General features: G+C 36.6%; 1 protein-coding gene across 1 annotated transcript in view; it reads left to right on the forward strand.

The window, feature by feature from the left end:
- LOC145684816 (endocuticle structural glycoprotein SgAbd-9-like) overlaps positions 1-13,866 on the forward strand; it is a 36,431-nt gene extending 22,565 nt beyond the window's left edge. The window contains exon 3 of the mRNA XM_081757182.1: positions 12,297-13,866. Within this exon, the coding sequence (XP_081613308.1) occupies positions 12,297-12,624 (328 nt within the window). The 3' untranslated portion in view covers positions 12,625-13,866. The remainder of the gene's footprint in view (positions 1-12,296) is intronic.
- The last annotated feature ends 10,873 nt before the right edge of the window (positions 13,867-24,739 follow it).

Here is a 24,739-nt window from a genome sequence, read left to right on the forward strand (position 1 = left end):
GTAGTAGTAGCGACTCCAGCACACTGGTTTGCCCAGAGACCCATAATACTTTTAAGAACGCACTACATGACGATAATATTTCCTCGAAATGTGTGTCTCGTCATTACGTAAATTAGACCACGTATTCTTAATTTGTACGTAGACACAAAATGATATAACTTATTTTTACTTTTTTTAGTGTCATTTTTTAGAATGTCAAGAAATTGTTGTACAATTATAGAAAATACATCGAGGTGACATCCAACTTCCAATGAAGAAATTAAATGCAAGTAATACACATTTATAAATCTGTCCTAAAAATTCCTCTTCTTCCGGGGAATGTGAAATAATAATATGGCGCTAAGACAAATATGTTTATTAGAATTATTTGATTACATATATCTTCAAGATCTCCCAAGAATGTGTGGATAAGAATAATACAAGTAGATGGCACTCTTCAATCATTTTAAGAGAATAATTTTGCCCTATATTTTAGAAATTGTCAAATTTAGAATCCTATCCAATTTGCTTCAACAGTAAATATTTAAGAAATTTTTGATCGTCTTGATCAACAGTTTAAAATACTTTCTTAGGTGAAATATTGAAGTGTAAAGGTGACGCACATTAATGTGGACTTGCATAAACTTTTAACGAAAACTTAAAAACATTTAGTAAAAGTAGCACCTTTTTATATCTGTCCCGGGCGCCGGATTGGGAGGGCGCCAAGCTGGGCAAACATTTGAGGGAGTGTTTTGGTTTCATTGATCAGGGGGTGTTAAGACGAGTTTTTGACCCGGGCGATAACTAACGTAGTTGCGTCGCTGATCGGAGATGATGTAAAGTTATCAATATATTTAAAATAAACTGTTACGAGATTTATTTACTTTTTTTAAAAAAAAAGAAAAAGGAAGTCTTTCTCGTTGTATTATAAACAATGTTCATGGTAACTAGTGAGCCTCATAAGGGGACAGAAGGTATTTTGAGGTTCCTGGTCCCCAGTTTCGATGACATTGCGACTCGTACAACAAAAAGGCCACATCTTTTTCTGTTGCAAATATATCCTGAAAGTTTTGTATTGATAGCTATAATAGTACTTGAGAAAAAAATACAGAATGTGTGCATTACATGGCTTATTTTTGTGCAAATTACACGTAAAATAGGGAAAATGAAATGAAATCTTTGAGTTTTACGTCCCACGATTATGCCGGTTAGGCTAAAGGAGACGGTGATGATGAGTAATGAATGAAATGGTGGAATGAAGAAAGTGGGAGGAAACGGGAGAACCCCGAGAAAACCCACGCACACGGTGTTTGTCCACCACAAAGTTCACTTGGTGGGGGCTGGGATCGAACCCGGGACCCCAAGCACCAGAGGTGAACGCTCTACCACTGAGCCACCGCGGCCCCAAGTAAAATAGGGGAGATAACGATACTGAATGCGAGACTTTTTCATCAAAAATATGAAATGCACTTCTGTTGTTGACTCAACTATTAGACTTTCAATACATATATTAAAAATATATAAATCAATTATAAGCGGACAAAATCATAAACCGAACATTTTCATTGGAAATGTTTTCAAACTTTCGACGTTATTTCTCTGTTGTTAGGAATATTAAAACTAAACATTCATCTACGGAAGTCCAATTTAATTGGAATTCAAACCAGGTGTAAATAGTTTGAACGAGTTGTAACATGTCAGTTGGATTCCAGAGGCAGAAGAGTGAGCATGTGTTAAGAGTATCTGTTGCGCGCCAACATTAAGTTTCGTTCTAAGCTGCAAACAAGTGCGAAAGAAACTCACAAAATGTCAAAATCAGTGTATGGCGATAAAGCGGTGGCACTGAGGACTGTTTACGATTGTTATGAGCGATTCAAAAGCAACAAGGAGTTGTTAAAAACGAGCAACGATCTTTCGACGTGAAAAACAGATGAAAACATGGAAAAAGTGACACAAATGGTGTGTTCAAACGTACCTTTTCGAAAAACTAAACACCTGGTATGGGTCTGTGAACAGCATTTTAACCTCCGATTAAATGGGCAAATGACTTCCTTCTTCATCACGAAAACACACCGTGCCAAAACTTGCTTTTGATCCATGAGATTTTGGCCGAAAAAAAATCCTATATGTCCACATGTGTTGTGCTCTCCAGATATAGCGCAATGCGACTTTTGGCTTTTCCCCAAAAATTAAAACCATGCTTAAAAGAAAACGTTTTGACACCATTCAGAGGGCCCTGACAGCAGCTGAACGCCCTTCCAAAAGAAGCCTTCCAGAAATACTTCCAATCATGGATTCAACGTTGGGATATCTGCATTGCTAGCCAAGGACAGTACATTAAAGGAAATCAAACTCCATGTAAACTTACTACTTTGTTTCTAATAAGATTATTCACCACGTTGTTTTTTTAAATCACAACTCGTATGCCTCTAAGTAAAATTATACGATTTTGCCTAAAGAGGAAGAATATTTAGAAAGCCGGAAGTTTCCGATGTGGTTTTCCGATAAATTATGGTGGACCACTAGGTGTTGTCGGTACTATACTAAACACTGCTTAAGTAGTACGGCGTTACCAGGTAGTGTCTAGTGTTTACTGGTGCGAGATAATAAAGGAAGTAATCGTGGAATTCTGCTTGGATACTTACTGGAGAAATTAGTTTTCGACCCTTGCCGCAATTCACAGCTAAGTTCCGGTTCTTGAACTGCAATGCTAGAATCCAGAAATTAAACGTACAAGTTTGGCAACAACGTGTTATGGAGTTCTGCACACATTTCTTCTCAAAATCTATTTCCTTAAATGTAAATAAATATTTAAATAAAATGTGAAGCATAACACGAAAAACAGTCAAACAATGTACCTATTTAGTAATAAGATCGTTATTTTAAAGTACTTTACACATTCAAATAAACATTTCATAAAATTGAACACTTCTAGTAAGATCTAACAGCAAGTGCTATCTTGTGTGCTCATTGTAAAACGAATCAAATACTTTCTTTTATTTGTTACCCTTTTCGATATCAGAAGACACAACCAAATGAATCAGTGTCTTATGTTGTAGCTGAAACATAACTTTATCATATAGTAATATATTTATAATATGTAACGTTTCATTGCGCAGTAGTGAAGGGAATGAGCTAAAAATATGTGCTTACATCCGGCTGGTGACCCACCTTAATGGCAGTCAGAGGCTGAAAATAATCCAACGTGCACTCATCTTAAATTTCCGAACGAATGAATATTCATGGGTCGAGCATATTACTACCAAACATAATATAATTATGTCACTCTTTCTTACTGTTTGGATTTTATTAAAATCAGTTGATAATGAAGAGTGAATTGAACTCATATCGCTTACCCCACCTCGTGGTTTAGGAAATATATTCCATGATAGTTTTCGTCAAGAATTATGCTATTTTGATATGTTCTATTTATTTCTTCTTCCGTACGAGGCTTTCTTACAATCCCTACTCCTTGGGAGTTGAAAGCAGAGAATAATGAGTGAGTCAATTCGCTCTTCCCTGTTCGACAAAAATAAGTATTTCGGGAAAATTTCGTTGATTTTTATACAACATAGTGAAATTGGTAAAATGAAGAAGCAATCAAAATATCCAATAATAGTAGATATTAAACTATTATTCACATCTATCTAGAGGTACAATGGACAACAGCACAGTCCAATACAGTGTATACCAGTGGTTCTCAACCTAATTCCTTTCACCACCCTCATTTTATCACATCCTCTTGCCAGCGATCCCCTTATAATTTCTGGTTTGTAATAAGCTTGTGTGGGATTTTTAATATAGGCTTACCTATTGAGGAAATCTTACGATATTCATCTTTTTCTATAATAGTTGAATCTATTTCTTGTATATAGCGGATACAGTAACTTTCCTAAAAGCGAATGGAATAAAACCAAATTTGGTCATCTCATTCATATTACGAATATCGAATCCGATCCGTCATACTGTTTCAAAATGTGTTATGATTAAAAAAGTAAAGCGATTTCTAATTTTGGTTTTAAAAACTTGGACAGTTGTTAAATGAATATTTTAAATGACTTGATAATGTGCGTCACGAAGATTGAACCGCATTACCGCACTGATGAAATCACACCATGCTCAGCTATCTCATTAGCTTTCAATTTCATGTATTTCAATATGCAGGTTTTGTTGCATTTGTATTCTTCTGATATTTCACTATGCAGTTCTCATTAGTTTCATATCATACCTCTTTCATTTAAATTGATTTTTGAAAGGAATCAGCACCTGTTAAAGATGTTTATTAGACCTATTTTTTGTTGTTTCTAACAGTATGTATTGAAATAAAAATACGCCTATCAGAACAACATTCAAAATAATATTTAACAATATATTCCGGTATTACATTCTAATCATATTTATCTCTTCCGCTTATCTTCGCGACCCCCAGTTTAAGAAACCTTGGTGTATACGATAAAGATATCGGAAAATAAAGGAAAGAAACGTTAATTATTTAAAAAGCAATAGCATTAATAATCATGTGTCGGTGCTGTGCCATCAGTCGTAGCTCAGAATACAGTAATCTCTAAAATACTCGTAGAATGATGTAACAATTGGGGATGAAACTGATGCATAACACGGTACTTACTGCAAAACTTCGTGGCGAATATACCCTGTCGATGTGTCCTCCGTGGTTTTGTTTAATCAAAAAACGATGAGTCTTACGTTCAGTAAACAAGGAATGTCAAGCTAGGCGGAAAATAACGTTGGAAGGCAAGGAGGAAACTAGTCGCGTTTATTGACAACTTCAAAAGTAACAATCAACAAATACATGCTTATTCAAACTGTCTGGCAATGTACAACATTAATAAAAAGTTTAGTTCCGTTGAATTTTAACGAGTTCACAGTTCTGTCGTTGATAAATGTAATTTAATAAAGTAATTGAATTTAGCGAATTAAGTAAAGAGTTTATACAATTATCACATGGTCACTGCACATGCAAGACAACTACTTCACACTTATGCTTTCAATTCATCATCATCATCAAAAGCAATTTCATTCCCATCCGGAGATGGGCGGGCAACAGAAGGTTACGCCTTCTCTTCGGCCAGAGTAAATACAAAACTTATGGAAACAAGATAACAGAGATGGTGAAAAGGATGTAATTAAAGTTTTTGGCGTGTGTTATTCAGCCTTTGTGCCCAGCTGGAGTGAGATAGTTAATTATGTTTGTGACGCTAGACGAGGAAATATTTAAGGAAATGCAGTTATGAGGGATAGATGGACGGATGGCTGCGATATATGCGCCGAGTAGGGTTGTAATCAGCGGCATTTGTTTCCCGTTCATATATTGCAAGTAGGTGGTCCAGGGGTGGGTACGCTCTGCGTGGTATTGCCGGGGTTTGCTCCAATAACTCTGCTATGATGGGATGGTTGCCGAGTATGTGTTGCACAATATAACGGGTGCGCAGGCGGTAGATATGAGCCAGAAGAAGAGGCATAGATGTATGATTGTATACAACGGCAGTGGATGTTCGGGCTGGTAATGAATAGGCGATGCGAATAGCTCGGCGTTCAAGGACTTGGAGGCGGTCATAGAATTGTTTATTTGCTGAGAGCCAAGCAAGATGTCCGTAGGTGATTGCAGGACGGACGAAGACCTTGTAGGTATATAATAATAATGTAGAATTTAGGCCCCATGTAGTCCCTTTAAGGCGACTCAGCAAGTAAAGACGCCGGCGGATGTGTGTCTCAAGAGATTTTAGGTGAGGTCTCCAAGTAAGGTGGCTATCGAATTGAACGCCGAGATACGTAGTACTGTTGCGGAGAGGGATGGTGGAACCCATGACATTGATGCAGAGACGGTCCGGATGTCGTGAGTGACAGTACTTATTTTAGTTTGGCCCGAAGAGCGTCATTTGAGTTTTGAGCGGATTTATTTTCATTTTCCACCGAAGGCACCAGGCAAGCAGCGTATCAATGGCAGATTGCAGCTGGGTGGAAATTCGGTCAACAGAGGACCCCAAGGCAAGGTAGGCTGTATCGTCGGCGTATTGCAGGGCGTGGACTGGTGGTGGTGGTAAGGGCATGTCCGCGACGTACGGAATATACAAAAGAGGAGATATATGTTTTCAATTATGCTTTCAAGTAATTTTACCATTATTAATAACCCACGGAGCGACTGAAGTTGATCGAGTTCTCTGTTAGATGATAATAACTCAGCTAATTTTATAATTTGGTATTATCCAGGTGTATTGCATAACAAAGTGCTTTATATTTCTACGTTTTAATCATACGTAATAATAATATTTTCATCTTTTTAAAAATCAAAGTACTACTTATACTATCACCACGATACACGGGCATCTATTGAGTGGCATATATTAATCAGGTATGCCCTAGTCCCAAATTACTACAATGTTGCAGACCCCATTTTTGTTTTTAAGGCACGTTAAGGTCCCTCACCTTTAAATTTTGGTACCTACATAGTAGTAGTAATGGAGAGACTTAAAATATTAATTAAATATTAACAAGAATAAAATTATAAACCTTTTCAGTTAATCATCCCACGACGAGTATACACGTAGGTTAAGGGAGACGGTGATGATCAGATGAATGATAATGGTGCAATGACAAAAGTGAGAGGAAACGGAAGAACTCCGATTAAGTCTAAGCATACAGTGTTTGTCCCATACAAAGTTCTCTTTGCAGGAACTGCAAACAATATGCATACAGGAAGCCTATGGCATTGTTTATATTTTTATAAAGTATGAGATGTAAATAACATCTCGAACACCCTAAATTTATTACACAGTACCCTAGGATCACTAAATTGGGAAACATTGCACTAGAGATTTTTTGATAGCTCAATTTTGTCAACTAAGAATATGACTGAACGTAGTACTAGAGACTCGTAATCAGTACCGGATTTAGGTATGATGAGGCCCTATAAGCTAGTGAAAGGGGCCTTTTATACGTCAAGTTTTTTTTTTTCAGTGACAAAATGTCACCGGTTTTTAGGTTTGAATATGTGCTACATGTTAATTTACGGATCAAATGTAAATTGAAACAAGGGCCCATTACAAGCAGGGCTGGGAAACGGGGACTCCAATATAATCGGGGCTGGATAACAGGGGCCCCATTACAAGTGGAGCTGAGAAATAGAGCCAGCCATATTACTTGCTTCATAAAAGCCCAGTACATAACAATACAAAATACCATTGTTGTATGAGCGTTTTACTTTATTTGTTTTTTTCTTGTTATTTGGAAATTACATTACAATAAGTTTCTTCTTTAAATTGATTGGGCCTCCAAGCGAGTGGGGTCTTAAGCTGTAGCTTGTTTAGCTTATACGTAAATCCGACACTGCTCGTAATAGAGACTTTCCTCTTTTGACATATTAGTAACATCCGGACCAAGATAGAGAAGTTTCTCTATGTGTCATAGTATTATAACGGCTGTAGAAAAATTAGAAACATAGAAAACATGATATTCTCTCAGGTGGTGTGAGGAAAATTGGACTTTGCCTCATCAAATGATGACCCTGTCCGTACTTGGAAAGTATGAATTAAATATATATATATATATATATATATATATATATATATATATATATATATATATATATATATATATATATATATATATATTCATGGTTGTGAATGGTGAAGGATTTCCAAATTTAACTTAGGGTAACTGCTGGAAATTATGATTTTTTGATATCTGGGTTGGGTCTCGTATTTTCAATCTCAGGGTAAGATGTAAGTTGAAACCTTATATAGCCTCAATCCCAGAACTGAATATTGAACACCAAACACTCCACAAGCCATCTTAGTTGCTTTTCTTTTTCTGTTAATGTTCAATATAAATATGCTACTTTCGAACTTGTATTGATTTCTATATGAGCACCCAAACCGTTCGAATTTTCCCATACTTTTCAGTTAAGTTACTTCGTAGAAATGATTTTTCGATTATTTGCTGGGTTACTAGGGTTGCCAACTTTTGAACCTGGAAATACCAGACAACCGCCTGGAGTATATGTACTTTTAAGGTTGTGACATCATAGCTGGTCAAAAATGTAAACAACCTGTAAGTAGTTACTTCACATACAATTGACTCACTCAGAGTTCTAATTTAATAACTTTAGTTACTTTTGAAATATGTATTAAACTTACTTATTCTAGTTTTGGTTGTGTCGGTACATGCAATTTTTGTATAGTCTACCATCAATAATATATCATATCTAAAACAGAAACACAAATATAATTAGCAATACAATTATGACATTCACAAAATATACTTGAAAAATAAATCTTCGCAGTTTCGCTGGGGCTGGTAATGTCTCCTAATACCTATATAATTTTACTGGATCTGGATGTATTATTTAATATCGGACGGTTGGCAACCCTATGGGTTACACGCGGGCCCATCCCCCTCAAAGTTAGTTTGGGCTCCCGAGAATTTGAATATCTTCGGTTCGGTACACTACAGCGAATCACACCTGAATAGAGAAGTAGAGAAATCGGCGCCGTTGTTAGGATATAGATCTAAAAATAATATTTGTCGATATAAATTTACACAGGGAGGTCGGTCATTTCTAACTGGCCGTTCGTTGTATAAGTAGGCGCACGTTTTTACAACAATATATACTTTTCATCAGTGAGAAAGACACAGAGTAAAAGGGGATAGTTGATTTTGGAATAAACAAGTGTTGTCAGTGCAAAGGTACAGTATCAATGTTCTTGTTTGCCTATTTGTTATTTTGTTTTCTCTTAACGGTAGGTTTGTGCATACTCCTGCTCCTCTCGTGTAATTTCCTGAGAAGGGAAGCTGCAAGTGGTAACATTACAGACCATCCGCAGTTAGAAATAACTTGTATAGAATATGTATTGATTGATTGATTTAATTTACGTCATTTGTCGTCAGGGATATATGACTAGAGAATCTGAGTGGAATCTGAGTGATTGGGGTACATTCGAGACTCTCCCACTGGGAATCGAACTCATATCTGGATAATGCATACATGAAACAAGAGATTTCTCGTCTCATCACCAATACGAGACAAGAGATCCCACATAGCACACTACGTCCCTGGGATGTCCCATTTTGATCCCAATCATCCCATTCGGTTCCCGGGATTATCGGAACAATGAGAAGACATCCCATGGACGTCCTGCATGGGACGTCCTGAAGGATTTCCATGTAGGATGTCCACGGGACGACCCAGGTGGGACAGGAGGTCCGAGGGAAAACCAATAGACATCCCTTCGTGGTCCCGTTGAATATCCTGTATCCCGGGATATTAGCGGACATCTGGATCTCCCGCGGAAATCCTGTGGATGTCCCGAGAGAACATTCGGATAATCCCGGGATGTCCCGTCGTCCGTTGCGGGCTCAAGGCGGATTTTCATGTGTCCTTTACCTCCGTGAGTTGCGAGCGATTGTGCTAAACAGTCAATGAAATCACGCATTGAAAATGGCGCGCTACACTCGCGTCAGAGTAGAAATTTGTTCAATTCTGACGGAAGTAGCGCGCGTACACTATTGTATTCACTGACTAACATGGCGGAAGTCGCAAACTTTCTATTTTACGCATGCGCATTAGCTAGGGAGTAGTAATTTGGCGCAATACACGCACGGATGTATGAAAACGAAAATAATTTACGGTGAATACGCTACATGTGATGCTTCCGTTCTAACGCGGGCATGAAAATCCGCCTTCAGTCTCGGACATCCCGTGGACGTACTTGTGCTATGTGGGATTTCTTGTCTCATCTCGCATATGAGACAAAAAATGCATTTAAAAATTCGAAACAAAACGAGAAACATGATTATTCTCGTCATGAGATTCGTGGGCAACACATGTTCACAAAAGTTTAAATTTTAAACACCTTTTTTTCAGTGTTTCATTACTCATAGCATAAAACCTCTAAAAATTGACAAAGTGATTGTACGAAAACTTTCATCAAACTTTAAAGATTCACAAGTAATGACACAATAGGCTATACTCCAATAATAAACATGATTTAAATGTTGTTGTTGTTTCACACATTTCGTGGATCTTTTGTGACACGGAAAGATTCTGACAATGTCAAGATGAAATTCAGAAAAAAAATAATAGAACATAAATTTTCTACATAAATTTACAAAAGAGACGAGGGTAGAAAAGCTTTTCGAGAATCGAGGCTAGATTGAAACAATTCCTCGAGATTTGAGACGAGATGAGACTTTTACAAAATTTACCAAAAGAAACGAGAAAATCTTATTTCGTAAGCAACACTACATCTGGTGCTTACCTCTGGTCCCGCGAAAGAAATAGGATCATTTGCCTAACCGTCTATTTTCTCAAGTCTAAACCGGTGTCATTCCCTACAGTAGTTATCTTTTTTTTTTTTTTTTTTTTTTTAATCTGATGATCACCAACCGAAACAGAAGGGACACCTGCTACATTCTTAGCAACTACCACAAAGGGGATGGGTGGTATTTCGTTGCATGCTATTATGTAATATCTCCGATAGACAGGGTTGCAGAGCGTCAGATAAAATTGTGTTTTTAAAAATATGCTAAACTAAGCATAGTTGAACTAGTTTTACTAAAAAAGAAGCATAAACTAATACAATACAATATGAAATCTTTGTTTTACAATAAATCCACCGAACTTCTCTTTAAAAAGAATCACAACCTAAAAGTACTGACTAAAGTATGTCGAGGTGAAAAGGATGCAAAAACAAGAAGTTATATTTTAAGTGTCGAGTTTCTATTGGCGCCGCTATTTTATTTTTAGCCTAACGTCTCATGATTATGCACCGAGGCTTAAGAACACAAGGATGAGACGGATCACAATGCTGGAGTAAAGGAAGTTGGAGGAAACGGTAGAATCCGAGAAAACCCATGCATACGGTGTTCACAACAAAGCCTACTTTGCTCGGGCTGGAATCGAACTAGGGACCCCACGAAATAGAGGTTTGACGCCGTTAGGAAGAAGTTTTCAGATATATGCTGAATAAGTCAGTTTATTATTATTATTTCGAAATACATGTTCAATTTTAGTTTAAACTTATCTCTTGCCTCCGTGATAAAACGAATAGGCCGTAGGCAAGGAACGCACAAACAAGAGCCTATATGCGATCATGACATAAATAACAAACCTCGAGTGCAGAAAATATGATGCGATGATAGTACATTGTGTCAAACAGTTTTTGGCAATAGTGATTTTTTTTTTCAAAATCCTCCACCCTCGAAACTAATATTGCATTATCACTGGGCACAAGATTAGTTAATTTATTTCGCGCTGGAGAAGAAAACAGAATTTGGAGATAGGTCAACATATTACGTGTCATGTCTTTATGCTTTCATATTGTCTGCATTAAAAAAGTAAACTGCTGTTTTCTAACAGGTAATCATTTTCAAAGTAAACAGCAAGGATAATTGCGCATAAGTGAAATTCAAGAATCCTATTTTAAATTGTCTAAAACTGGTACACAAACAAACTTAAATCTTCCCCTTCACTTTACCTCATACTGTGGTGGTAAACGGCGATGCTCACTTTTTTCTCTTCTATAGGTGCGAACTAAAAATGGCTAAATGTCAATTAAAGACAGATCGTGGACATAAAATTTACTATATAATAATATTACGTACCTATATGTTATACTTCTAACTATTTACCTTTTCATACAAAACCATCTTCCCGTATTTTTCAAAAATCAAAATGTGGCAATTAATCGTGTTATAAAAAACGTCTAATATATTTCTTGATATTTGCCTCTCTATGTAACAGAAACAATCTCTTTTTTTATAATTTGTAAAACAAATCCAAACATGACAACGCAGCATCGAATATTGTGTACTCGCGATACCATAAGCACGTTCTTTCATTTCTTTGTGTGTTAGTGGAGTACACCTAAGGGGTATTCTGTCCAAATTCCACATTTATTTTTACCTAAAGAAGTAGGCCCCTATGATCTAGGCGATGATGAGCGAATCAATTCCACGCTCTTATATAATAGTACTATATAGATTATGGAATTAGTGTTACCCAACATAATGTCGAGGGAAATAATTCTCTTTTTCTTAAATCTTTTAAGCATAGAGAGAAATCCAGTTTGTACAGATACAAAACAAACATACTTGAGCATCTGATCCGATTCCCCCGCGAAAGGGCTTTAAGGTACAACGTACAAATAATTTTGTAAAGGTAGTTTGATAGTGCGGATTCTTCACGAATTCTTTCATATAATCTGTATTTGTTTGCAATAAGTTAATACGTATTTTAAAATTACCTTTGATTTATCTTGCGCAATGTTCTAATATTCTATAATTCCCTTTTCTTTTTAAAGCTATGAATCTGCAGATGGCAGCAGGAGAGAGGAATCTGGTTTCTTGAAATACCCAGATACACCGTTCGAAAGCCAAGCAGTGCAAGGATCCTATTCTTATGTTGCTCCTGATGGCACCACCGTTACTGTGAATTACATTGCGGACGAAAATGGATTCCAACCAACAGGCACACACATCCATCCACAGATCTCTAGGGCAGCTGCACCTCGTCCTCCTGCACCTCCTGCACCTGGTGCACCTGTTGCACCTGTTGCCCCTGGTGCATTCCCTCCCCCAGGAGGATTCCCAGGGCGCTTCCAAGGACCTCAAGCACCATTTGGGAAATAGATCTCGGTAGTTTTAAAAAATAAACGAACAAATTAGGCTACTCACCAGTGATTAATTATTACGTTTGAAAGTGAATGGATTGAAACCGTTTTATTGTAATATGGGCATTATATATTTAAAATTATATTTTCCCCATTCAAAGATCTGTAGTTGGGAAACTTATATCAATTTTCGTATTCAAATGTGAATGACATTTACAATGTAATTTGTTCACACATGTTAAGAACTTAATAATATGGACGCTAACAGTAGTGGAGCTAAGTCTTCTCAGGTTTTCAGGTAAATCCTTGTATTAAGGTAGCGTCCATATTATTCAGATTTCCATATTATTTCAGATTTATCTAACGAATCCTACTACGTTTAAAACTTCTCTCTTGGTACATTAGAACATTGAGCAAACATCGCTCGCAGTTGTACAGCGGTGGACACTTCTAAATGATACAGACATATGGAGATTTACGGCTAAGGTGTACCATTTAGAAGTGTCCACCGCTGTACAATCTGCGGGCCCATACTGACTTAATTCAATTTTCTTACGACAAAAATTATTCTATCGACCCTCGCATTTCCTGAAACTTAAGTTTCTTTCATTTTTTTTTACCTAAGTTCAGTGATGGCAAAAATATGATAAATAAATAATTAAATAATTTATTTACTCTTATAAATATTATAAGGTTATTGTTTCGTGTTTGTGGAAAGTAAACGGTTCCAATCCATTCAATGACCATTTGTACTTTTTGTATAAAAAACAAGAAAAAAGGGCTCCATGCTTATTAACGGACTTCGTTAAGGGAAGTAATGATCAATCTACGGATTAATGAATAAAAAAAATAAATCTATGAACGGTTGTTCCTTGTATGTACCTGTGGATTCTTATGTGTTTCTACTTACGCTTTCTGATACTGGCTTTGTAACTTAAATGTTCAATTTCATATTATTTTTACAAGCCTTCTAAATTAAAAAAAAAATGTTGCTATATTTTATGTGTATAGCTGGATGTATATGATTCTTGAAGTTATAATTTAATATATATTTGAAATGTTCCGACTTTGAACTATTTCCTCTTCAGTGACGAATGTGACTTCTTAAAAACTGTTTTGTATCCTCTTTCTTAAAACACTCTCTAACTCCATTATCTTGCTTAACCTTCATTTATAACTGAAGTGCCAAATGTATGTTAACTTTTTTTTCATTTGTATTATATCTATATGTGCTTATATCAAAGTATAATAATAATTATTAAATACATTTTTGTTGGAATTAATTTTAGCTTATCCTATCCTGTAATGCTAACCGGTGGGTGAAATCCCATTTCTTGGACTGTTTTTGCGAAGGAATAAAGTAAATTTTTTTCCGAAAAACTTAGCGTACAGGGTGTGACAGGCATTTGAGTACAAAGTTACGTCCACAGTTAATAAAGAAGAGACACTGAAGAGAAAGCATTTATTACCTTTTAATGGATGGTGTTGTACAGGTAATCACCCACAACGGACGACATCATTCAATGAAACAGCCGCCAGCTACAACAACTTCCACACGCTATCGAAACCGCCTACAGGCAGTAATGAGATGGTTCTTGGGAATGTTCACCACTGCATTCACAACAGCTGCCCTGCAATGAGGTTGTGCGGATGGTTAGTGGAATCCCCCTAAACCATACCCCATACGTGATAATCCATTGAGTTAACACTTGCAGAGCTGAGGGGCAACATGTTGGAAATGACAGTCACGAAAATTGCCGACCAACCATTCCTGAGTGGTATGGACTACATAAGATTGAGTGCAGTCCTGCTGAAAAACACGTCCTCTCACGTGCTTCACCAGAAATCCTTGGCTTCAAAACAGTGTTTACAACTTCAGGATAAGAAACGACGTTGGCTCTGACACCTTGATGAAAGAATCATCTCGCCTTCATTGCTCACGATCCCTAGAACCATCGATGAGATTGAAAATTTGATGTGCAGGACGGTCGGGAGCTCCTCTGGACTTGCACACACCATCCGAACATTTTTGTGGTTCATCTTCTGGTCTAGGCCAATGAGATGGGATGAAAGTAACACCAGAGCATTCTTGGCTACTCTGGATGTTTTAGGTTGTTCAGGAGTCGCTTCACTTTGGTCTGCCGGTTTACCTTGATTCTTCCGGGAAACTATTTTCTGCATCATACAGGACTTGTAACGAAAACTTTCATGAACCACAAGTTGGATGATAGAAAAGTCAACTTGCAGCTTTCTGGTGTATACCTGCGTGGAATTCCAGGATCCTTATTGATATCAGCTTAGACAGAACAGATTTATTCCGGCGTCCTAATAATGTCCGAGAGTCAACTATGTAGTTTCCTGTGGGAAATGGTGAGCACATCACCTCCGACAGCACCTAGTTTCGCCAAACTTTGAAAAAGGGGAAAAGGAAAAAGAAAGAAAGAAAGAAAACTCTGTAACATATGAGATGCATGGAATAAGTCGTGAGTGGGAACCCTTCACCCCTGGTGGGGATATTCATGAAACTATAGGCTTATGTCTAATTATATTAGAATATATTATCCATTTCTTAATTTCGAACATACTAGGTTCGATCGAAATGAGAAAACTCTTTATCGGACTTCTGAAGAAAATAAAATAAAATAAATAAATACATGACCGTGTTTATTATATATGGAATTCACAGTCACGACCCCCTTTTCAGTTTTATTAAAAATAGAAGAAGAAGATGAAGAAAGGAAAAGGAAGATAGAAGAGAAAAGAGGTAAAGTAAGAAGGTGATAAAGAGGAAACTGTTACTGGATATTTTGAGAAATATGGTAAAGGAAAGTGAACAATTATCGAATTGGGATCATTTCCAATAGCTATTGGGTGAATGTTTGGTATTAAGGTGATCAAAGGTAGACACATGTTAACCCATACATCCCAGACCTAGATCCATTTAACCCCAACTACCGAATTATCCCAATCTAGCTCTGAGATAGATGAGAAAGTTTAATTTAACAGTTTATTCAATATTTCCGAAAGTTCTCGACTAATATCCAACATTTGAAATATAAATGATGAAGTTGATGGCATGCTAGAATCGACCACAGAAAGAAAATCAGAGCAACACACGTTTGTCGAAGATTCTGACTCTTGAAGTTCTCCTATGATGATCATTCATTCAGGTTACTTCGGTCCTTTTTGCTTCCTTCATAGAGCCAACTTAAATTAAGTTAGTATTGACATTCAATGACTTTAATTGATAACTACCATTAACTATAGTAAGTCACATATATATGTCAAAATAATTGGTGCACTTAATACTAAGCCTACATCTCACTCACACACACATTCACACAGGACAATGTATACTTCAGGTTGTATTTAGTTGAATTAAGCTAACCTAACTACATTTCTATAGACATTTATTACATTTCAAGAAAAGAAAAAAACTTAGTTTGACAACAGGAAAAATTTGATACATGGAAAAAAAATGTTTCATAAGCATGCACAGAAATCTGCTACTTTCAACAATATCAAATAACACATTTCTCTTTCTAGAGATATTAAAAGTTGGATTACATTAATAAAAATATTTGACAAAAGACGAAAGACAAAAAATAAAGAAAAAAAAGAAAATTCAAAGTTCAACAGTAAACATATTTAAGATTCAGTGCAATGAATACATATCATTGTGAAAAAAGAAAGAAAAAAATATAATTGGTTAATCATTCTTTTAAAAAAAAGCACTTTAGTAGCATTTTATTGAGTCTCTGTCCCAAGAGGAGAAATTTCGACAATTTTATGAGTCTTTTCTCGCGTCGATAATAACTCCGTTTTCAACTCTCTTTACGCACTGTGATTGGTGTCCATGAGAGTATTTAATCGTTTGTCTTAACTACAGACAAAAAAAAATAGTTTCTTCATGTTATATATAGTTTTCATTTCGTCACTTGACGCACTTGGTATAAGAATTCAAACTTTATTAAGATTTAAAAAAAAATATCGAATCCAGTCCCAGACATTGGGAACATATTTCCATAATACTATATGTCTCAATGGAGCTAGGTCTCTGGACCTATCTAGGTCCTGTATTCACATTCCTAAATTATTAACAAAATCAGTTCATCGATATTTTTTTCTGGTCTAGATCATGTAGTCAAAAGATTCCAGTCACTGAATAGTTAGGTTTCCAATCGTAGGGGAAGGATTTGTTTTATAGTTTTCTGATAGAAGGATTCGTTGGTGGGGCGCACTGTTTCGTAATTCACTGATTTCACTATTGATCTCGCAAAATAAGTTTGGATATGGATTAGGGTTATTTTTACTTTTCTTACGACCTGCTACTTGTTCCATTTACATTCAACATTTGACATAGTATTAAAAAAATTGAATAGTTACAAACATTACTAACAAATTAGTAAGGTGTCATTAATTATAAATTACGCGGTAATACTTTACATCACAAATAATCGGTCAATGTCGGGTGTCAAAAATCTATGGCAACCTAAAGCAACCAGGGTAAATACCGAGCCTTTTACATACATACTCGTATATATATTTTTTCATATTACTCAATATAATAAATTTCACTTTAATATCCATCTTAGTATTTCGTCGACATTTAAATTCTACATAACCTTTTTATATTCAACAAGTATTCACGCTTGCTTGGCTCAAAATAAACAAAAACCCTGACTATCAAAATTCTTTTTTTTATAAGGTTGCAACATTGTACTTTATATGTAAACCCGATAATCAATAATAATTCTCAATTTACTAAATTCCGCGTATAAAGAAATAGTTGGTGTTATTTAATAAATTGACATAAAAGGTGGAAATACAACAAATAGAGCAGGCACGTAACTTTTCAGACTATGTAAGTACATATATATAGATGTATATACAGAGAAAGAAAAAAATCAATGTTATTCGAAACTTGTGGGCCCAAACTACTAATACATACCATATAACCAATCAATAGAAAGAAAACCAGAAATCAGTAATCAGCGGGTATAAGTTGTACGATCAATGACTAACAAGTAAGTTTCTGGGAATCTGAAAGCATAGTGTACATTCTCGTCAGTTTCTCCCGTGGTGGATTGAGTATAGTGAAAATGGTCCTGAGTTGTGCTGAAATACCTCCATGAATCGTATCCCTCGATGTCTCAGTTAGTACATACGATCGAAATAAGTGATATGAATATTGTACGTTTTCATGAGTTTCAGAACCCGGAGGGGGAAGGTTGAAAAATTAAAAAAAAACTTTAGAGAAGAAGTAGAGGAAAGAATATGTAAAAAGAGAGATGACAGAACACTACAACTACGAAAGGTAAGTGGTCGAATTTACGTATACAACATACTATAACCAAATATTCACTTTTATGCCAAAAGGGGTTCGGCTTACCAAATAAATAGCCGAAAAAAGATGTCTGCAAAGTCGAGACGAGTCTGTCTCCTCGATGGGATTTTCGGAAAGACAAAGGCTTTAGGGAAATCCCACCACTCACCGTATCCGGTCAACGCCCTTGCAGATCCCGGAATCCACCGGAAGGTTAGAGAAGGCGCTAATTTAGAATTTCAAAAAGGAAAAAAATCATCCGACCTCTAAGAAACTAGGAGATTCCAGAATAGTAATGAAACTAGAGTAAAATAATAGCTAAGATATCCCTAATTAGTGATTTGCCAAAATAAAAAAAATAAATAAACTGAATTTTGGATCGGTGATTTCAATGACCAAACATCACCGATGGCTACCCTGCGCAGACATGCCAAAATCTAGGACGTCGTTAATTTCCATCAACTAATTAAACTAAGAAAAGAAACGAAAATACTTAAGAGGGTCATGGGTCGACGTCCGGGTACGCGATTGACATAAATAATAATATAGTAGTGGTTGATTTAATCGGATAGTCCGATCTAAGCTATATGAACACTGCATAATAAATAGGGTAAGCAACGAAGAAAAAATCTCGGAGAGTCAATGAATGTTGAGGGTACAAATGACCGAACCTGTACTTTTCGATGATCACAGGACATGGCAGTTAGTTTTCTTAATTATCATTTCTGTCAACCTTTTGAAGTAATTCCCACATGATGCTACCCTATCTGATGAAAGGCTTAAGATCCGGGGCTGTTAATATGAGGTACTTAAATGCGAAGTAACATACAATTCCCAACTACACTTTACTATCCAAATAGCAAACTCGGTTGGATGAATGTACTGGTGTAGAAGTCAAAACGCGAGAGATTTTTTAGTAAACATATTCATATTCTCACTATATAACATACACTAGGCCTATCCATTTAAATATAGGTGTCATATCATCTCATTCATATTTTATATCATATTACTAATATATCATTACATTCATTCATTATTTACTCATTTTCGCGCGAAGTAATATTTTACAGACACCCTATTTCATATATTTTACACGCAGGCCATACACATATTTATATTACACGCTAATAAATATATAATTATCACAATCTATCACGCTCAAACTACTACACGATAACATTCATCGAACCACGGACTCTTTGTTTCGAAGCACCCAAATTATATTTACTTCGCAATAGAAAAAATCATACGTGTATTTACTGAAAGTTAAATTGTCAACGATTAATTTATTTCTGATTTGCTGATAAAACTAAAGCAACAATGGAATTTTTCTACAGCCGCGGGAAAAGAAAATTTAAAACTACATTTTGAAACAAACAGTAGCAGCATATGGACTTCACCTCTATTAAGAAAATAGGCATTCTTTATTTCAGTGGATATTTCGATTGCTACTTGACCTAGCAAGCTGTAATTTTCAGAACAGTAAGATCTCATGCTATCTTATATGAATGTATACTCATCTGAACCGAAAACCATGTCCACGGGATGTAATTTGAGAATAAATGGCCAAAATCAAACAATCTAGATCACTAAGTCATGCGATATCGTAATGTCAACAAACAATTGACTACCGAAAACGGACACGATGGCGCTGTAGTGGAGGCATAATTTACCGTGTACTGAAATATATACTTGTACTTATGAATCAGAAATCTAATATTTACTCTCGTTTAGTGTGCTTTGAGTTAAACAAATGGTATTAAACTAATGCATGTGAACTAAACTGTCCTAACCGTAGAAATCACACACTCACACAGAACTACTAACTACACACACCACTATAAATACTACACATAAAAACTAACTACACAAGCACCATTTAATTACATGCGTATTGAGGAAAAGTACTCCCTTGTTGGTATATAGAGTTGGCTCTATTAAACTTTATGGGGGGCAAAATGAGAAGGGTAACCCTAGGTCCAACTGACCTGACCAATTACTGGAAACAGGTTTACTAAAGATTGATGCACTGGGGGCACCTTAACGAGGTTTATTGAGGGACACTTCCCCTGAGAGGGGAAAAGGCCCTAAAACAAACAATAACTAACCCATCCCTTGCTAGAACTGGTTCAATTTGGAAATGAATAGGAGCCTCTTTTTGTTAGCTTAAGCTGCCATTATGATAATTAGTATTACCGCTATGAAACCTACCATGTACATGCAGTTATTGATTTTAAAAAATATCACATTTATCAGATACACGAACGAAACACACAAAACAGGTCGTATTGTCCCTAATCCCTAACTAAATTCGAAAAGATAAAAAAAATCACTTTCCTATACTGTCTATCCTATCTGGGCAGCAAGCATGGCTTCCTGCAAACTGAAATCCTGTATTTCACTTAACTGCCGCTTCTTTACCAAAAATTGTGGATTTTCCGGGCTCCTATGCCGTTGTAAATCTTTAACTATTAAGTTACATTATATGTTACCTTAGTTTTCCTTGAAAATTCGAGACCTTCCCGAAAAATATGTGGCACGAAAATCACAAGCTGATCCTGCTAGTGTGTCTTCGATTAATAATAATAATATTGCGCCGAAAACGACAGGGATTGGAAAATTCCACCAATGAGGCAGAGTCCTCCAGCCGCGGAAATTACAAAGCGAATAGAAATTTGGCAAATCCAGATGTAACCGGATCTGAAAGTGACTATGGACTAGTGAGAGGGGGTGAGGGAAAATTTAGGTACCTGGCCAAAATCTACATTGGTCTGAAATTAAGAAAATTTATATCCAATGGCGGAACTATATTTCGGTATGACGTCAGAATGGTAAACCCTGTAACTATTCAACTTATATATGCGAAAATGGGATTTACAATTAATCAAAATATAAATAAATATATTATTCAGTTAAAATATGATTACTAACGAAACCTTTCGATTCATTACATTTAATTTGAAGTAAGGAGAATAAATAAATTGTATAATTAAACCGAAATCGAATAAAAAAATTACTAGGTACAGGGTGCGTAGAAAAAAGTTGCCATTACTTTCAACTGTAATGGTACATTACAGTTTTCCCCGGCCCATTAACAAAATTTTGTTAGAATAACAAAATTTTGCTAATTGGGAATACTAACTACTGATGCTTGTTAACACACTCATTCATCCCATTCAAATGTTACCAGTCACACTAGGACAGTATATTATATCTATTTGGGGTATTGCGCGAGTAATTCGCTACGTTTATCTTCTTTACAATTGAAAATCTTTAAATTTCGAAAATTGTGAGTTCCGATACTTTCACCTTTCAGATTATGCAAAATGGCACAGTTTTTTAACAATTTTTTCACAACAAACGGGCCAGTGAAAATTTTCATCTATTTGGCGGATTCCTGCTTTATTATTGACGATAAGTTGTGTAATTTTAGCATTACTAGTTGACCTTCTTCCAGAGTAACAGAATGTGTTGACCGTTTACTAGAATTTCGCGAATTTATTTCTATTTCCGTAAATTTAAACCTATTTTCGACGGAGTCTAATTGTTTTGGCCATGGGAACACCTTCCGGTAGTTGTCAATAGCAGAGTAACTCAGAAAGCGTTCTGCCGGCGTGCAACCAATACTTGAACAATAGGAATTATTAAGAAGGTCCTGTATTTTTAGAAGATATCTATACCATGTGGTTTGATCTTCATTACACCATAGCCGAATTAACCTATTGAGCTCTTTATGGCTGCGCTCCGTTATGCTGTTATCCTGAGGTGAATAGCTAGCTGTTTTCTTATGTTTAATTTTATACTTGGCACAGAAATCCTGCCACAGTTTAGACTGGAACTGTGGTCCCCTGTCACTTAAGAATTCTTGAGGATATGGTAAAAGGTGAAAGTATCTTCTCTCTAGTACTGTTATTATTTCTTTGGTATGAGCTTTTCTGAGCGGAAGAAAAGTAACAAAACGAGAGTAAATATCTATTAGTGATAAAATATAATAGTATCCCTGGCTAGGTGGTAATTTCCCAATGAGGTCCACCCCCAGAGTCTCATGAGGTACATTTGCTCTTATGTGATATTCTTGCTGAGCTATGGTTCGGTTTGTGAACTTTGTTTCCGCACATTGAATACAGTTTCGGATGAAATTTTTTATGGTAGATTTTTGATTTTTCCAATAAAAGATTGCGCGACAAAAGCGATAACATTTTTGAACTTCAAAATGACCTGTGGAGTGAACAATACTGATAATTTGGTGAATACAAGCCTGAGGTATTACAAAAAGCCATTTTTGAACTCGCAAAGGTTTTATGTACATTAACCCACAATGCATTGCGATTCTACCCTGATTACCACTATATTCATATTGCCTTAAGAACGTTTGACATAACTCATCAGTTTCCTGATTTTTCTTTATATGATCTAAATCAATGTCAGCATATTGTGTTTTCGTTAGGAAATGCACATAATGGGTTTCGGGTTCAAGCAATACCTCAGGCAGATACCTACTAAGTGTATCGGCGATAAGGTTCTCGCGGCCTGGACAGTGCTGAAATGTTAAGTCAAATTTCTGTAATTTAAGTAGGATCCTGGTGGTTCTTGGTTCAAGGTTCTTCTGAGTGAAAGCATGAGTAACTGCTGCATTGTCGGTATGAACATACGTGATACGACCCATAATATATTGCTCGAAGTGCTCACATAGGAACAGAACGGACAGTAGTTCTAACTGAGAGATCGACAAAGACAACTCGTAAGGCTTTACCCGTCGACTAGCATATCAGATGACATTAGGATCTTCTTGTCCTGCGGGATATTGTGCAAGATAGCCAGCCAGACTTTCCATACACGCATCACTGTGTATGTGAAATGGCAGGGAGAAATCTGGCTGACTTAAAGCAGGCGAATTGCTAATAAGCTCTTTTAACTTATGAAAAGTTTCCAATGTTTCATCGTTCCATGTGAATTTTTGATCCTTTTTTAGTAGCTGATATAATTTAGCGGTAAGTCCAGAGAAGTTTGGTACGAACTTTCTCCTCCACCCTATGAGGCCTAGGAACTTTTGTAATGCCTTCTTTGATTTCGGAACCGGAAAATAACGAATGGGTTCGTTTAATTTAGGGTCGACCCTTATCGTTTTGCCACTGATGATATGACCTAAAAATTTTATTTCCCGTGCGAAGAACTTACATTTTTGAAAATTTAAGGAAAAATTTGCCCGCTTGAAAATTTCAAAGGTTCTTTCTAAATGAGATAAGTGTTCTTCTTCTGTGGCCGATTTTACCATAACATCATCAAGGTATAAAACTACAAAAGAATGAGTTGACTCGTTGAAAAAATTAGTCATAACGGATTGAAAAACAGCAGGACTGCTCTTCAATCCCTGTGACAAAACGGTAAGGCAATATTGCCTTCCTTTATACACAAAGCTAGTACATTGATATGATTCTTTGTGCAAACTGATCCCATAATAGGCACTAGATGCATCAAAAGATGAGAACCAAGTGGCTTGTGAAACACGATGTAATAAATCGTCTATTGGTTTAACCTGTGCTTGTGGAGAAATAATTTTAGAGTTGGTAGCCCTCAGGTCCAAAACGGGACGTACGCCCCCAGAGGCATTTCTGACAACGTGAATAGGATTTCTGTATGGGGACATCTGTTCTATAGCAATTCCGAACCGTAACCATTTATTTAATTCGGCCTCAAATTCGGGTTGCATTGCTTGTGGGACAGAATAGCAAGGTCCCACAACTGGTTCGTTATCTTTTAGTTGAATTTTGTACGGAGGCGCATTAACACGACGTGGGTACTCGGAGAAGAGAGATCTGTACTGTAACAATAATTGACGGAGACCTGATCTAATTGGTAATGGTAAGTCATCCCGAGTATTAATGTAAGTATCGATGTCTTGTGGAGAGACATTGCATTCGGCATTCAGGAATGGATCCAGCTGATCAATTACGAATTTTATTATAAATTCTAAGGAATTCGGTGAGGAGTATTCTTGTATCTAAAACTCGGATTCTCTATTGTTAGGATGTTGCATTTTGTAGTTAATGGGGTGTATGTACCCGCAGTTATCCTCCCCCATTTCATCAGGTAACTGCGGCGTTAGTTTGTCGACTTCACCACAGTTTCGCGACTATCACTCCCATTTAATATTGTTCTAGGCTAACCGTTACCACGCCGTTGCGAAGGGACTAAACTCTTGGGTCGATTTACATTATTGTTACTATTATTGTTATTGTTATTACCCTGACTATTACCGTTCTCCCTTCTTTCGTACGTCCTGTTAAAATTCCTCCTGGTGTTATCGCCCCTATCCGGGTTCGATTCCATGTTGGTACGGTCATAGGGACGATAACTCCGGCGATTGTTGAACATGGGCCGATTCCTGAATAGTCACCGGCCATTATTGTTGTTTTCTGAGCCATACCCACTAGGATAACGAGATCCAGCTTGGGTATAACTCAGGAAATCTGTCTGGCAACTTGCCGTTACCTTCGTCTTCGTCGGTTTTAGAATCTTTGCCTGTCGGGCGAAGTATCGTTTTGGTGGACCACCAACTTCCTTGCCGCACAAGGCAGCTAGACGTGAGGTGACTTCTCGCACCGTTTGGCACAAGTGGGACGCTATGGCCCGGGACTCATCGGGTGGAAGAGCGTTAACTATAATATCTACCAGTTCGGCCTGAGAGGGATGTTCAGCTATCTGACAATATAGTTCAATGATTTTCCAAGCATAGTCCAAGAGGGACCCATACTTGGAGCGATCATACCGGAGTGATTGTAAGTTTCTCTTTTGGAGCCGCTCG

Source organism: Thermobia domestica, chromosome 5, assembly GCF_964235325.1.
Source record: "Thermobia domestica chromosome 5, izTheDome1.hap1.1, whole genome shotgun sequence".
In the NCBI taxonomy this organism is placed as follows: domain Eukaryota; kingdom Metazoa; phylum Arthropoda; class Insecta; order Zygentoma; family Lepismatidae; genus Thermobia; species Thermobia domestica.